This window comes from Diorhabda sublineata, unplaced genomic scaffold (genome assembly GCF_026230105.1).
Source record: "Diorhabda sublineata isolate icDioSubl1.1 unplaced genomic scaffold, icDioSubl1.1 Dsub_123, whole genome shotgun sequence".
In the NCBI taxonomy this organism is placed as follows: domain Eukaryota; kingdom Metazoa; phylum Arthropoda; class Insecta; order Coleoptera; family Chrysomelidae; genus Diorhabda; species Diorhabda sublineata.
In genome coordinates, this window is record NW_026614049.1 from 5,850 (window position 1) to 22,761 (window position 16,912).

Sequence of the window (16,912 nt, forward strand, 5' to 3'; positions counted from 1 at the left end):
TTATTTTCCAGCTTATTTATTTTCGATATTGATAACCTGTAGAATATGAACGCATAATATACAGTAATTACGGAGATATTGGGATCCAAACATCATACAAGATTATTCGCGTATATAGTGTGGTTAAATTTATTTTCGGCTGCGAGGCGCGAGGCTCTTAGCACAGCAGATACTCAAAATGTTATCCATTTACTTCAATACAACAATCCTTGCGATTTTTAAAACTTTGTATAACATTTTGCAACATCCCTGACTGCTCAATTCGTCTTATTTCTGTGGTAATCCTATCTTTTAATTCCTGAATATTGGCAGGTTTTGTTTTATAAACGATGTTTTTCAAGTGACGTGACCACTCCTTCCAATACAACTCCTGGGAAACACATTATTTAGGTATTGCCTCACCACACACTCATAGTGAGGTGGGGCACTATCTTGTTGTAGCCAAATATTGTCGTTTGGGATATTGTTATTGTTTGAAAATTTCTAATAATGAAGTTTGTTTTTAAAATGTAATTGAAAATACTTATTGGGATTTGAAAATGTCCGAGCCAACTCAAGTATATTTTCCAATAAATCTAAATACGCCAGACCATTTAAGTTACCCTCAATGAAAAAGGGTTCAATTATTTTGCCGCCTATTATTCCAGCCCATAGATTCAGTTTTTTGGGAAATTGGGTCTGGCATTCACGAATCCAATGAGGATTGTTACGTGACTAGTATCTACAATTATGCCGATTTACGTTTCCATTAATACAAAAAGTAGCCTCAGCGCAAAACGTAACATTACTTAAAAAATTTGTAGCGTTTTGGTTGTAATATTTTCCATGATTAGGTCTGAAACCTCTATCAAAATCGTCATCTGTCAACTATATTTGTCTAGTACTCAAGTGAAGATCGTCCTCTAACAGGACACAAACATCTAAAGATTTGTTTTCAGTTGATGCAGTTTTTCTGCGCCCTAATTTGGATAAATTTTTTACTACTGAACCAGTTTCGTTAAAATTTTTTACTAATTTACTAACAGTAGATCTAGTTATGAGATTTCGGTTAGGATATAAATTATTAAAAATATTCCACGTTTTTTGTTGATTACTACGCCTATCATCATATCCTAATATCATTAAAATATCAATTCGTTCTTTTTCAGATAAACGATCCATTGTGACTTTCAATAAACTTCAACAATAATAATTTATTGAAACGTCAAATTTGTTATTGTAGCTGTAATAGACACCTAAATGTATTATTTCAGCTTATGGCGGAGATAACGCAAATGTAGCTGAAAGCAATATTATGGCATTTAGGTATAGGGAACAGATGAAAAATAATAAATATACATGGTGATCAATTTGAAAGAACAAATGATACCGGCCGTATCATAAGACCATTGTACACAAAAATTTATTAAAATCCTACAAGCCGTTTCTGAGATAATTGGAAAGAGTGGTATTACCACATTACGTCGTAGAAGTCGATGCTCCAGAGTTACCACATGAGCGGCAAAACAATAAGTATCATTACTTACTAGTCACTTTTCGTCCATCGACTCGTCGTCGTCAGGGCCACATTTTGAGGTATCTGAGCTATTTTTGGAACCAGCGATCCTAAAATATATGGAATCTATACCCAATACACGTGAAATTTTACTAAATTGCAAAGGGAAGAGAAAGCGATTTTCAGAATTTTCAAATCGTGTAGAGTATGGAAAGGAGAGCATATCGATGACGAAATAAGTGATATACCGATGAAATGAAAGAGCATACGCGCTCTTAAATAGCTAGTGAAGCTACTTCGTAGTAACTTTCATTAACACTCCTAATAATATGAAACTCCTTTATTAATAAATTATTTCCGCAATCAATTGGAAAATTCAATCAAGTATTTCAATATAAAAGAGATTAAAACTATACAATATATCTATAAATTTGTATTCGTCGAATTCATAGATTATCTCCCATGTTTTAAACCTGTCATAAATTCATATGTCGATATCAACAAAATATTGAACCATATTCAGTAAAATGTGTAGTTCCTATAGAAGCGTTAAAAAATGTACCTCCGTACTTATGTATTCTCAACGATTATTTTATTTTCTCCTTTCAATTGTAGCTGTGAAAACGTATCGTAAGTACGAAATTTGAATTTACTTTCTATAAAAGTCCATGACAATTTCGGCATTGTGAACTTGTTCAGATTTGTTAGAATACGTCATTTTTTTAGCAAAAATGATCAGAAATTGCATTACTGATATATTAGCCTTCCCTTTATTTCTATTTTTAGTCTACGCAAAGTATCTACATTGAACGTAGTTTTTTTATTTACAATGTTAATCTTTATATCTGTGGCTATACCAGTTCAATCGGGTTTAGTTCGGAATGATATGGTGGCGATCTAACCACCGTCATTCTACGATTTTCTGCAATGACATGTCATCAATTTTTTATTTTTTTCTCTATATGAATGGAACACACAAAGAATGCAGTACCGGTATCAAACTTGATATTCTTTGAATTTAGCCAATATTGTTGGTTGTGGGTAATTTTTCTCGAGTCATAATTTGCATTATCTATTACTAAGGAGCTGATAAACTCGCTAAAGAGGGGGCAGACAAGTCCTTCATGGGACTTGAACCCTTCTGTGGTATCAGCTACTGAACAATGGACAAAGCACTGGAAAAGAAGATAGATAGGAGCATAACCAATTATTGGGACAACCACCTACAGAAGCTGAGATTAGCAAAGACTCTCCTGGGAAACTATAACCAGAGAAGATCTGCTGAATGGAACAACCCAAGTAAGAACAATCTAAGAATACTAACAGAAGTCCTATCGGGGCATTGTCGCATCTATGGACATTTGAAGACGCTAGACTTAGCAGATAAGGCGGCATGCAGATTTTGTTACACAGTGGACGAAACCTCTATCCACGGCATCTTGAAGTGTGAAACACAATGGAACTCCAGAGCACTACACCTAGACTAAGATATCTGGTAGCTACAGCTATCCCACATTCTGTACCTTTCTTAAAGAAGTGGAATTAATGGATCACGTGTAAATACTGGATTCCTCAATATCGCAGCAAGGAAGAATGATACAACAGATCCTTTGGGTCATAGTGTATATGATACCCCAATCTCTACATACATACATACATATATTACTATTATACAGTTCTGAGGAAGAAGATTTGTCATCAGTACATTTCAAGAAAACCGTTGAAATACCAATGAGCCCTATTATAAGTCTAAGTATCTGTTCTGATTGTGGATTGAAACCAGTAGATAAAGTTTTTTGAAAAGCTTGTCATCGACTTGTGACAGTTTCATTTTACTAAAATTTATTGGGTGAATAAATTCTCATTTCTTTTATAGTCGTTAGGTAATTTCTATCCATTATACAATATCGTTCTCTCTATTTAAATAGATTTTTTGGAATAATTTACTCGGCGACAACCTAATTCTTTTATAAGTTTCCATAATGTGTGTCGAGTAATTTCAAAGTAATTCTTATCATCTCGAACCTACTGTCGAAAATTATTTTTCGTAAAAAGAAAGAATACAAGTCTTTCTTTTGTATTATATCATATATGAAAGTTTGGTTAGGTTTGCTGTTTGAAACTCGCCATATTTCTCTTTACTCTGTAACTCGAAGATTTTCCAACACCAAGCGTAAAACTAATTGTTTCCACTGTGTTCACAACACTTTTACATAAATACAACAATGAAATAATTCAAAAGTTAAAGGACTTTCTTTCGGCATCCACGTGGCCTTTCCAAATTTTCCATATTCACACGAGACTGCACACTGCAAGTTGTAACTCAGCACAACTTGAACTTCGTCACACAAGGGGATCTCTAGTTTCTCGGGTCGAATAAATCGATTTTTTTTCATAAATCACATCTATAGCATTTGTAAAAAATGTGTGTCAAAGGATTATTCGATATTCGAAGTGGTTCACAAGTTACGGTCCTGGGAGCTGGTATACGTAGTGCGCGCTAAATCTAACTGCTAACTGAACTTTTATGAATTAGCCGAGACTAATGGTCCGGGAGCCAGTGACAAATTTTTATCACGAATTCGTAAAATGCAATAGGAAGTTGTGTTATGAAGCTTCGCGATCGTCAGCTGCGGCTCCGGCTTGGGTAGTGGGGCAGGCAGCGGCAGCCTTCCACGCATGAAGAAAAAAAAGGTTTTTTAGTCATTTCCTCCCATTCTAAAATTTCTCGAATAATAGTTTATCTAATATCTTGAAGGAAAAATAAAGTCAGCTGACTATAATATGGCGGATTATACGTCAGCTGGCCGCTCGAATATGTAAAAATAATTTATATTTTCAATGATTTCCTCTCAACTTAAAATTAATCTGGTGATAGTTTATATGTTACTGTGAGTGAAAATTAATGTTAGCTTCCTGTATCTCAGTGAAAAGTTCGTCAGCTGGTAACTTGAAATGTGTAACGTGCAGCATCTATCACCTACTGAATCTTATCAGCTGACGACTTTCCCCTTGATTTTTTTTATTATTTACTAGAGTATATTACCTTATTCTCTTCTCTCTTAGTATATTCTCTTATATATTTTCATCCGGGAGGAAATCACTTTGCTCTAGTTGTTTGGCAGTAAACTTGATTTGAGTATGTTGATAATAAATATGACTTTAATAATGAAAGAAATATAGGTATAACTAATGTAATTAATCAATAATTTATTGTAGAATAATTTTATCAACTACTGAACTCTTATTTTATTGAAATGAATACAAATAATAATAACAATTATTCATTTTCGTTCTCGCTTTGGCTTGAGTCGCTTTCAATTATCTCAAATTCACTGCCAGATTCGCTGTCGGAGTTATTACATACGATCATGTCATCATAATCATTATCATCTGTTAAAAGATAAAAAAAATTATTAGTACGCGTGCATAGTAAAATATGATCAATATGAAAAAAGAAATGATAACTTTTTCAGGCTGAATGGTTATCTCTTCAATCGACATTGGTAACTGAGTCCTAGAAAACCAATGAAATTCAAATCTATTATCAATTTCTTCCCAACCAAAATCTGAAGGTTCTTCAGTTGTACGAACTTCAAGGTGTTCGTGAGATCAAATTTGGGCATTGTAACACGCCCTTAAATATTATTTATATGTTCTGATTCACATGGGGGTAGCGAAGAACCGTCAATACCTTTTTTGGGCAACTTGAATTCATCTGTATTGTCCAAAAACTTAATAAGTTTTTTGGAATATCGCAACTCTAGCATCGTTTATCTTCTTCAATCGGTTAAAGTTGTACATTTGGCAAGTAAACTCTTGAATTTTGGCAAATAAATCTTTTTTGTTCAACCTATGTTGCTATGGAGTAACAATATCAAAACTTCCTCTATGTTTGCGAGATCGAGATACCGAAACATTATCCACATTGATGCCTGTGTCTACTTCACCGATGACATTATTTTCCGTCTAAAGATTTTGATGTAGATTATCATCCTCAACTACTGCTTCATTAACTGCTTCCTCACTGACGATATTGTTTTCAATTTGGAAAATGACACCTATAGTATCGTGGAGTGTATCTTTGCCAGTGGTAGTGTCTACGAAACGATTGTAATTGCCGAATGCAACTCCAGTATACAAATGAGATGTTCGTAAAATACCTTCTGGACAAATTTCGGCGAGCTCGCAAGAAGTGAATGTTGCCTCAGTCTCAAGGCCTTCTAGTGTACTATAACTACAGCAATGACCATGCCGATTAACAAATTTAATATTTTTTTTGCTGTTGGTTAAACTTTTCAAAGATATGCTCAAACAAATATGCTTCGATTAATTTAATTCGACTATTCGAAATAGTATAAATTATATCTTTAGAAAAGGATTCGGCTAGCCATCTTGTTCTTATCTTTTGTCTCCGTCGATAATTTTCACCAGATATTAATTTTATATAAAAGTTTATGAATATTTCCGGAATTTCACATTCTCCATCGATTAAATTTGTTGTTGTAATCTGGTCCGGTAACACTTCTGACATTTTATTAGATTTACTTCTTCGTGAAGAATGCATTATATTCCCCACCTATTTCTTTTCTACCTAGAAGCTTCCATCTGTACTATACAACATAACAAAGGGCCTTTGTATATAGTCATGGGTACATCTTGCCCCCTCTCAGTGTACCTTTAGTAGCTATAGCATAACATCTAGATAGGGTAATTCGACTTCACAATCTAGCTACAATGTAAAAAGGGCTTATGTATAACTTCAATTTATATATAAAAAAAGAATAACTAGAGAAAAGTGATTTCCTCCCGCGTGAAAATTAATAAGAGAATATACTCTAGTAAATAATAAAAAAATTAGCTAGCTGTAAATCAAGGGAAAAGTCGTCAGCTGATAAGATTCAGTAGGTGATAGATGTTTCTACGTTACACATTTCAAGTACACATTTCAAGTTATCAGCTGACGAACTTTCCACTGAGAAACAGCAAGCTAACATTAATTTTCATTAACAGTAACATAAAAACTTTTTTTATCTTCGTGCGTGGGAGGCTGCCGCTGTCGGCCCCACTACCGGAGCCTAAATCAAATAATTCGATCAATTTCAGATCATGATGGCGTATTTTAAATAAATGAAACAAATTACTAATACAAAAATGAGCATCAAAATACTCTGAATAAATATGTTTTACTAAAATTGAATTCATTTGTTACAGCTGATTGTCCACGCGACGGTTCTAATGCGGCGTATTTTCCGAATAAAGAAGACTGTGGGAGTTTTTGGCAGTGCTCAAATGGACTCCCATATCTATTCAATTGTCCAGCAAATCTTCATTTCAATCCTGAGTTGAATGTTTGTGATTACCCCCAGAATGTTGGATGTGTAATTTCAACAGAAGGTGATTATTGTTATGTACCTCCCTCGGTTATAAGTTCTTTTATTCTCCCTTTCCTTTTTTTCTGCTTTTTGCCTCACTGTACCAGTCTCTCACCCCTACTGTTTTCTAATTTCTTTTATACTCCTCAAACCATTTTTTCCTTGGTCTTCCTTTGGTTTTTTCCCACCTTATTCTCTTGTTTTACCCATCTATCTTCTATCTCGTGTTTTAATTATATGTTTTGTTTATTGTCCCTTTCTTCGTCTCTTTCATTTGTGAAAGCGATTGCAAAATATTCGATTTGCTCCATTTTTTCTATTCTTTAGCTTTTATTCCAGATATAAGCATAATTCTATATGGTTCTTTGCTTTATTAATAGCAGTATTTTTTTAATACGCTTTTAGTAATTTATCCTTTATGTTTCTATATTTATCACTTACTTTTTGATATCAACTTTTTCCTACTTTGAGAGATCAGATTTAATTTAAACTTTGCACTCTTGTCAAAAACTGACGACAATGAAATAATTCTATGAAAATATCACATTATCCTGATTATATTTAACCGGATTAATAAATTTTTTTGTATCCTTTACATGAGAGTAAGATAAAGCTAGTGGGCGAACTACGAGGATAAATTGTAAAATTGTTAGCCTACTATAGAACCAAACAAAATTTCAATATCAAAATATATTATTACTCGACATATTCTCCTCTTAATTGGATACATTTATTACAGCGAACCTGCAACGTCTCTAGACCTTTCAAAAAAAAATGTTTCTTCTTGTTCTGCCAACCAGACCTCCACAGCTTTTATTACTTCCTCGTTGGAAGAAAATTTAGGACGTTTTAAACTTTTTTTCAGTTGAGGAAAGAGATGATAGTCGAACGGAGCCAAATCCGGTGAATAAGAGGGGTGTTCTAGTAATTCAAACCCTAAATCACTAATTTTTTTCATGGTAACATGAGATTTGTGTGCAGGGGCGTGGTCCTGCAAAAACAAATCAGCTTTGGATAGCTTTTCGCGTCTTTTCTCTTTAATTTTCTCCCTTAGAGTGTCTCCAGTTATTGTTATACTTTTATCCAAAAGATCAATCATGATTACTCCATGGCAATCCCAAAAAACTGAATCAAGAACTTTTACAGCAGATTTTTGGACACGAAACTTCTTAGGTCATGAAGAACCAGAGTGTCGCCATTCCATCGATTGTTGCTTTGTTTCTGGATCGTAGAAATGTACCCAAGTCTCATCGATAGTAACAATTCGGTTTAAGAGGTCTACATCGTTTACAAATCGAGCACAGATCGAACGCGATGCTTCTACCCTTGCACGCTTTTGGTCAACATTCAAACATTTGGGGATCTATTTTGCAGCAATTTTTCACATGTCAAAATTGACGTGAACTATATGATGAACGCGTTCGTATGAAATATTCAGTGCTTCAGCCCAATTCGACGGTCTGATAAAATCATGTCATGAACTGCATCGATATTTTCGGGGACTGACACAGAACTGGCCTTTCCGATCCGTCATAATCTTCAATGGAAAATTTACCTCTTTTGAAGCTTGCAGTTCAATTTCTCACGGTCGCATACAAAGGACATTGATCACCAAGGGTATTAAGCATATGTTCGTAAATCTGCTTACCTTTTAACGCTTTTAAATACAGGTACTTGATGATGGCTCGATAGTCCAGCTTTTCGATTTTCATAATTTGGGTGGACATCTTTTTTCTTTTAATTTATTGCGTAACTCTGGTTTACTATTTTGACGTCAAACTCTACACTGACACTTCTAATAAGTTATTGTTCGTTGCTATGGTAACGCAATATTTTGTTTATATATGGAACTGGTCTAAGCTAACTAGATATCAATACAACCTCATACGTAAAAGCGCACTCCTAGACTTCAGAATCGAGAGGCAACCATAAATACATATTAGAGACGGGTTTGAAAAAGCAAATTTAGCTAATAATCAAAACATAAAATACAGTTTCAAAACACTGAGAAGCACGCTTTTATAGTTCTTCTATAAAGTAGAAAATAAATTAGTTAAAAAAAAAAACTAAAAAACACCCCTTTCGCAATAATCAATAGAAAATAACAATAAAATTAATGTCACTATTATAAAAGCGTGGGGTGCTTTCTTTCAAATTTTTAAACTAATTTTTGTGTATTATACGGAAACTAGTGTATAGTGTGTACTAGTGACATCGAGTCGTGAATTTCCATATTTTATTTTGAGAGAGTTGAGTAAATGCGGGAATGAAGTATAAAATAAAAGGGAGACATATTTGTTTGTTTGGTCCGTTTTTTTTTACAATCAATTACAGAAACAATTCAAATAATTCAAAACAATAATAAAGCTGATATCATTATTCTCCAGAAAGTTGAGTCTCATCTGAGTTTATGGAGGTGGATTTCTAATATCTACTAATTAGAGTTTTACTACTCTAGATTAAAGTATTATCAAACAAAAGAAAGCATATATCATAGTATTGTTTTATAAATAACAAAAAAAAATAATAAATACAAAGAAATAAAATTTTGTAGAGAAATTATGAAAATGTAATCTGGGGTCTCTTGAACCTTCCGAGGAAATCCTTCATTGAATAGATATTTATAATTACATGTAATGTATTAAAAATCATCTGCGCTTAAATTTAATTTTTCTCTTAAAATGGAAGTTCTTCAACCTCAGTGACTCTATAAACTTGAATCACAGATCTTGGGGCTCTTCGGAAGCTATGATCCAGAATTAGATAGATCACCTATCAATTCATTGCAAATCCCAACCCAGATAGGCATTTTGATCATAGTTTTTGAAAATCGCGTCCAATTTTTGATGGCTATTTGAAATTCCACCAGCAATATCTTTAATATTTCATTAGTTTAGTTTTGTGCGCTAATTTTATCAAAATATTTCAAATTTATATCTCACAGAGTTTTTCTCTGTGTATAGGACATTATTCATTTTTTTTCTCAAATTTTTAACATTCCTTAATTTCCTAACTTTATTTCGTTGTTTGTTTGTTTGTGAATATATCTGCAATCTCATGGCACAGCTCTTATATGAATTTTGAGTTATTCTAATACCTTCAAATAATTTCCACGTGAAAATCAAGGTCAATTTTAGCGTTATTATGTACTATGTGAAAAAACCTGAAACAGGTCGATTTTTATTCTCAAATTGACAATTTACGATAAGAAAATATTATCCTCCTCCAGCATCTACTCCGAATTATAAGCACCCACTCGAAAATTGTAAATAAGAAAGGGGGTCGTGGGCACCTTGGGATTTTAGTCCTCTATTCAGCAATATGAAGTTTTTGAAATTTGGTCATAACTTAATAATGTCCCATAATATTTAAAATGTATTTTCAATGTAATTTACAATTAAATTGAATGTCCAAAATTACCAACACTCAGTTCTTGACAATAACCGAGGCGATTTTGAAATTTTTGTAAAACATTTTGTGTGATTTCAGGGGTTATTTTTTCAATTTTTTCCGGTAGCCACAGCAATATTGTCTGGTCTATCAAAATATACTTTAGATTTTAAAAAAGCCTTGTAAGAAGTAGTCGAGAGGATTCAAATCGAGGGATCTTTCTAGCCATTCGATCGTTCCACGTCTTCCAATTCACCCATTGGGAAAATATTCGTTTAAATAATTTCTAACTGTACGTGCAACATGCGGTGGAGCTCCCGCTTGTAGGTAGTAAATAGATAAAGTCTTTGTAGTGTGGGCACTAAAAAATCTAGATAAACCTCACCATTAACTGTGCCCTCAACAAAATAAGGGCAAATAATTTTATTGTCAATGATACCAACCTAAACGTTCTCTTTCTTAGGATATTGGGTGTGAGTCTCACACATCCAGTTGAGGATTTTTTCTGCTTCAATATCTACAGTTGTGTTTGTTAACCGTTCCGTTTAAATGAAACTTTGCTGCTTCAGAAAAAAATATTTCGTTTTTGAACTTTGTAAGGGTGGTATTTTTATTTACGTAAAACCCTCAAAATAGATGATTACTTACATCATTGTCGATGGCAAGTTTTCGAGTCCTATGCGGATTTTCTTCAATCTCTAGAAGTACATTTAACTTGTTTTCATCAGTAAATTGAATATTTTTACCTGGTTTTTATATATAATTTTTATATGTTTTGCTAACTGTAGACTGCGAAACATGTTGACTAGGGTATTATTATTAAAAATTTCACAAACCTCCTTTTGAGTTCTTGTTTTATAACCACAACCAATCATAATCGAAATGTCTATTCTTTGAGTCTCGGACAAATGAGCCATAATTAAATTTACAAATATTACACTGACGTCTTTTAGTAACTTTAAATACACACAGCAGCCTATTAGATTCATATCAATTGTTTATTTGACTTTTTGACTAATATTTTAATATCTTCAAAGAGCAAATATCAACCCTAAAACTTCCACTTGAGACTTTGGGAGAGAGGCACGAAATCCGCAGAGAAGCCGTCTATCTGGGTGTGAAATTTACTCACACTCTCAGTTGGACGGTCGATCTGAATGACACTCTAAACAGAGTACGGAGACGAGTCTGTCTCATCAAGGCACTCGAAGGAAATTTCGGACGAACCCACCCCCCACCCTACTTCATACGTATAAAACATACATCCGCCCCATTATCGAATATAGAGTAAACGTCTTCAGCACCTCGCCCGAATATCTTCTCAAAAAACTCCTGACCTGCAAGCTGTCCATTCGCAGGTACTGCCAATACAAGTGTAGATTTAGCCCCAGCAAAACCGTTTATGTCAATACAGACATAACCCCCATTTCAAGCCGCCTAAATGATCTCCAATCCCGTTTTGTGATTCGTACCATCGAATCAACTAATTTCACTGCGAGAAAAAAACCCTTATCATCCCCTGTATCAACAATATGCGGCCCCTCGGCTTAAAACCCAAAAAAACTCCCTTATCCGCCACCTCGACTGCTAGCAACAACATACGATGATCTCCCTGAAATCTACCTCGACTTCCACGATAATTCCCCCATATCAATCAGATAAATTCCGACCCCCAACACCCACCCTATACGGTTCGTCGATCGTCGGTGTTGCAGGTTTTCTGCGGTTTCCTTGCAACCTGGTGAACCGGTTCTCCAGCCAAATGGCCGACAATAGGGAATAATACAGCCGCAGCTGTACCCGCCCACCCCAAATTAAATTTAAAAAAAAAAACGTAAAATTGGTAGTCATTTTCCTTTCTAATAAGGAGGTTATCAAATAAAAGATGTTTGTATCCTTAAAATGTGTCAACCTTACAGATCAGCGTGCTTTATTTCCTACGAATGCATGGATGGTTATTAGTTTTTTACAGACTTTGTCGACTCCTTTCCATCTCCTAACTGGAGTGATACCATTTGACACTATCTCAATAATGTTAACGTTATTGTCTTGTATTTGTCTGGCTGGGTATTTTTAGCCTCCTACAGGTTTTTTCAAAAAAGGTGATCCCGTCTCTAGGATACTGAAAAATATTGGTGGCTTGCGTAACGCCACCCGTATTCAAGATAAAGGGCGTTGACAAAAAAATATACACATTTTTCATGATTTTGCCGCAACTACTGGCAACATTGTATTTAAATTTTATACGAATATGTTTTGGAAGCTCATACATTCAAGGAATTTGTTTTTATGTCTGACTCTGATAGAGAGCGCTAGTTACATGGTTCGCACCAAGTAGTATTGGACATATATTTTTCAATATTACTCTTGATAAAACTCGATACTTTCGTTTTCGGAATATTTTGAATTGAAAATTATGAAGTAATAACTGATGCTGCTATGTATAGATAAAGTATAGATAAAGTTATTAATCATATTATTATTAATTAATCAGCATTGTGTGAATTGAAAATTTTTTGTCGCGTAAATGAGACCCCATCAATAAAACCTAGAATTTTTAAGCATTCACTTATTCGAGATATTAGAAAATTTAACGCTAAACAAGCGAAAATCTCAATTTTCTTTTGCCCAATGGAGCTCCACCGCACTTTGACAGAAGGTGTTGTAATTAATTGATTCACCATTTTCCGAATCGATCAGTAGTTGCGGCAAAATTGTAAAAAATGTGTATTTCTACTGTACAAACCCCAAATATTTTTCTATCTACCTTTTTTTTTGAAACATCCTGTATAACACTAGTTCACAAAATATTTATATTAGAGTTGGCGAAAATTGCCTGTATTTGGGATGCTCTTCGATAAGAATAAGAAGTCTTGAGCTCTGAATTGTGAATCGTATTTGGAATATTTAAGATTATGTAAAAGTGGTAAAAAAAGAAGTGCCTTTCAATTTAGAACTACGGCTATTAGGTGAGAGTCACTTGTTATTTTGATGCGTGAACTTAAATGATTTAAACACTGAAAATTGAGCTAAATGGTTGTGTTTAACGTCAAATACAGCAATCATCTGACTCTTCACATATCTGACTGAACCCTTAGAAGAAAATATTGAAAGACTAAGCTCATCACAAAATGATGCTGATTTTGAACGTACGTCGAATGAGCCAAAATGCTGTTTGAGTTGAATGATCTTGTATGAAATTCAAATATTTCTAAACAAAGTTCAGATTTGTTAGCTTCAAAACTGAATGAAAAAAAAAATGCTTTCTAGAGATACTAAAATAAGTTGTTATCGTGAAAGACATAAAGTACGGTGTTATTTTTCTGAATATAGAGGTATTATCTTTTGTTCATATATCAAAAACTAGACTAAGTTATAATACAGTAAAATAATGAAGGAAGAATATTTTACCATTTTGCTTGTCTTGAGCAAAATAAAATACAATGACCATTAGTGATCATTATTGCCGATCAATAGAATGGTTACACTAAGTTTTTCTGTTTTATGCCTTTGGGACAGTATAGCCAAACAAGAGTATTGGAAAGACAAAGTAAGAGGTCTCCAAAGACAGGTATAGAATGCAGAATTCATTGGTAGCTCGTGAGAAAATTATCCTTTCACCATTACATAAAAAAGTGTGCATCAAGAAACTTCTTTTCTTATATTTGACAAATAGCTTAAAATGCACAATATTGAAGCTGGTATTTTTAATGTCTCTCAAATACGACAACTTACCAAAGATACTCTAACTTATGACTTAGCTAGAATTGAAGGATTAGACAGCTCTCGTCTTTGTGATTCAGAATTTTCCGGGAAATAAAAATAAGGGAAATTATATGGGACTTTTAGCTACAATTGAACATTTGGGGTGCTATATTAGCATAAAACTTGCTCTCCATAGTTAGCTGCACAGGATATAACCTAAGACTGACTGCCTTACAATTCCTGACCCTTATAATTACCTTTAAAACAATCGATTCATTACACTAATCGACAAAAGCAAATAAATTAAGTCGAGCTTAACGATTAACATTTCAAGATCATAGCCGCAATCACTGTAAATTGTGAAATTGATAAATATAATTATTAATAAAAGTACTTCTTACTAATCTTTTTCTATATCATTACATTATTATCAGATTTTGTTTAATTTGCCGCAATCCTAACTATATGGCTTACATTTTGATTTCTGCATTTCGATGATTTAATTCGGAAATTAAGTTGGAGAATAATATTTTCGATACCACTGATCACAGTTTTAATATGTATTTTCAGATTCATCAGAAACGACAGCAGCTGATAAAACTCAAACTTCTATTACCGAAGAAACATCCCCATACACATCAACAACTGCTTCTTCGACAACGTCAAAGGTACCGTCAATGAGTACTACAACAACATCTACAAAATCTACAGCGTGTACAAAATCTACAACTCGGAAAACTATTCCCGTATCAAGCGAGGCGACTATTACAACTTCACCAATCACTACGCAAGCAACAACAAGCTCTTTAATAATTTCTACATCTGTATCAACTGAAGCGATATTATCAACCACTTCTGAAAATGTTTATACGACCAGAAAAACTACTTCTCTGGATTTAAGTACTGTACCTCTTATAACATCAGAAATATCAAATACAACAACATCTTTATCTACAGTAACTTCACAAATACAGACTGAAGATACAACATCTTTATCTACGATATCTTCACAAATACCTAATGAAGATGCAACATATTTATCTACGATATCTTCACAAATACCTAGTGAAGATGCAGCATCTTTATCTACGATATCTTCACAAATACCTACTGAAGATGCAGCATCTTTATCTACGATATCTTCACAAATACCTACTGAAGATGCAACATCTTTATTTACAATATCTTCAAAAATGCCCACTGAATATACATTTCTATCTACAATATCTTCAACAATACCAACTGAAGATATAACAACAACTGTGGCTACTACCGAAAACATGGACTATGTCTGCGCAGATCTATCCTCTGAATATTTTATAGCGCCTCACCCCAATGATTGCACTTCGTTTGTAGCTTGTTCTTACGGTACAGCTTATGTCATGAAATGTAACAACAACCTGTGGTTTAATAGCCAATTAATTAGTTGTGTAGAACCTGCTAAATCTAATTGTAAAATAAGTAGAGTCATTCCAATAAGACTTGTCACTCTAAGCTGTACAACTCCTAGCGATAGTTTAATTTCTATCTGTTACAAGAATGATGATGGAAGTTACCTGCAGCATCCTAGTGATTGCGACAAATTTATTATTTGTGCTCATGGTTTTCCAATCACTATGTATTGTCCAGAAGGTTTGCAGTTTAGTTTATCAAAGCAGCAGTGTGTGTATCCTCATGATACGGATTGTAATTTGGGTAGCTGATGCTTTATGTAAGAAACTACTAGTCATTGTGATGGTCAAAAGGAAAAACAAACTATAAAATAAAATAATTTGTGCATTTATTTTGGAAAATTATAGCGTGGGTGTAAATTTATAACAAATAATTAGGTGAAAAATAAATTTTTAAAAACCACATTTTTTTTAATATTACTCACTTATTCTTGGTACACTTGGTCTTCAAGAATCGTTTAAATAAAAGATGCTAATGATGACAATGTAGAAATAGTTTATTGTGAGCTTATACGAGGATATATTAAAAAACTCTTAGCCTACTATAGAAGAACCAAACAAAATTTCAATGTTAAAATATTTTATTACTCTCCTCTTAATTGGATACATTTATTACAGCCAACCTACAACGTCTCTAGACCTTTCAAAAAAAAATGTTTCTTCTTGTTCTGCAAACCAGACCTCCACAGCTTTTATTACCTCCTCGTTGGAAGAAAATTTACGACCTTTTAAAGTTTTTTTCAGATGAGGAAAGAGATGATAGTCGGACGGAGCCAAATCTGGTGAATTGGGGGGGAGCTTTTTCTAGTAATTCAAACCCTAAATCACGAATTTTTTGCATGGCAATATGAGATGTGTGTGCAGGGGCGTTGTCCTGCAAAAACAAAATACCTTTGGATAGCTTTCCGCGTCTTTTCTCTTTAATTTTTTCCCGTAGAGTGGTCAGTAATGTCGAATAGTAATCTCCAGTTATTGTTCTACCCTTATCCAAAAAATCAATCATGATTACTCCATGGCAATCCGAAAAAATTGAAGGAAGAACTTTTCCAGCAGATTTTTGGACATGAAACTTCTTGGAGGTCTTGGAGATCCAGAGTGTTGCCATTCCATCGATTGATGCTTTGTTTCTGGATCGTAGAAATGTACCCAAGTCTCATCCATAGTAACAATGCGGCTTAAGAAGTCTACATTGTTTTAATATCGAGCACAGATCGAACGCGATGCTTCTACCCTTGCACGTTTTTGGTAAAAAAATGGGGATCCATTTTGCAGCAATTTTTCTCATGTCCAAATTGACGTGAACTATATGATGAACGCGTTGAAATATTCAATGCTTCAGATATACGGGGAGTGATACAGAAACTGGCCTTCCCGATCGGTCATCATCTTCAATGGAAAATTTACCTCTTTTGAAGCTTGCAGTCCAATTTTTCACGGTCTCATACGAAGGACATTGATCACCAAGGGTATTAAGTATATCTTCGTAGAACTGCTTA

General features: G+C 33.9%; 1 protein-coding gene across 1 annotated transcript; it reads left to right on the plus strand.

The window, feature by feature from the left end:
- Positions 1–2,016: 2,016 nt before the first annotated feature.
- Positions 2,017–15,819, plus strand: LOC130452021 (chondroitin proteoglycan 1-like). The gene is made up of 3 exons (XM_056791377.1): positions 2,017–2,125; positions 6,710–6,892; positions 14,536–15,819. The coding sequence occupies exons 1-3, from the start codon at positions 2,023–2,025 to the stop codon at positions 15,666–15,668; spliced, it is 1,419 nt and encodes a 472-aa protein (XP_056647355.1). The 5' UTR covers positions 2,017–2,022; the 3' UTR covers positions 15,669–15,819.
- The last annotated feature ends 1,093 nt before the right edge of the window (positions 15,820–16,912 follow it).

What these genes read in the sequence shown, in the direction of transcription:
- LOC130452021 (XM_056791377.1), top strand. Translation starts at nt 2,023, where the DNA reads ATGTGTAGTTCCTATAGAAGCGTTAAAAAATGTACCTCCGTACTTATG. An exon ending in TGTAGCTGTGAAAACGTATC is followed by an intron (nt 2,126 to 6,709) that starts GTAAGTACGAAA and finishes CATTTGTTACAG; the next exon opens with CTGATTGTCCACGCGACGGT. An exon ending in ATGTGTAATTTCAACAGAAG is followed by an intron (nt 6,893 to 14,535) that starts GTGATTATTGTT and finishes ATGTATTTTCAG; the next exon opens with ATTCATCAGAAACGACAGCA.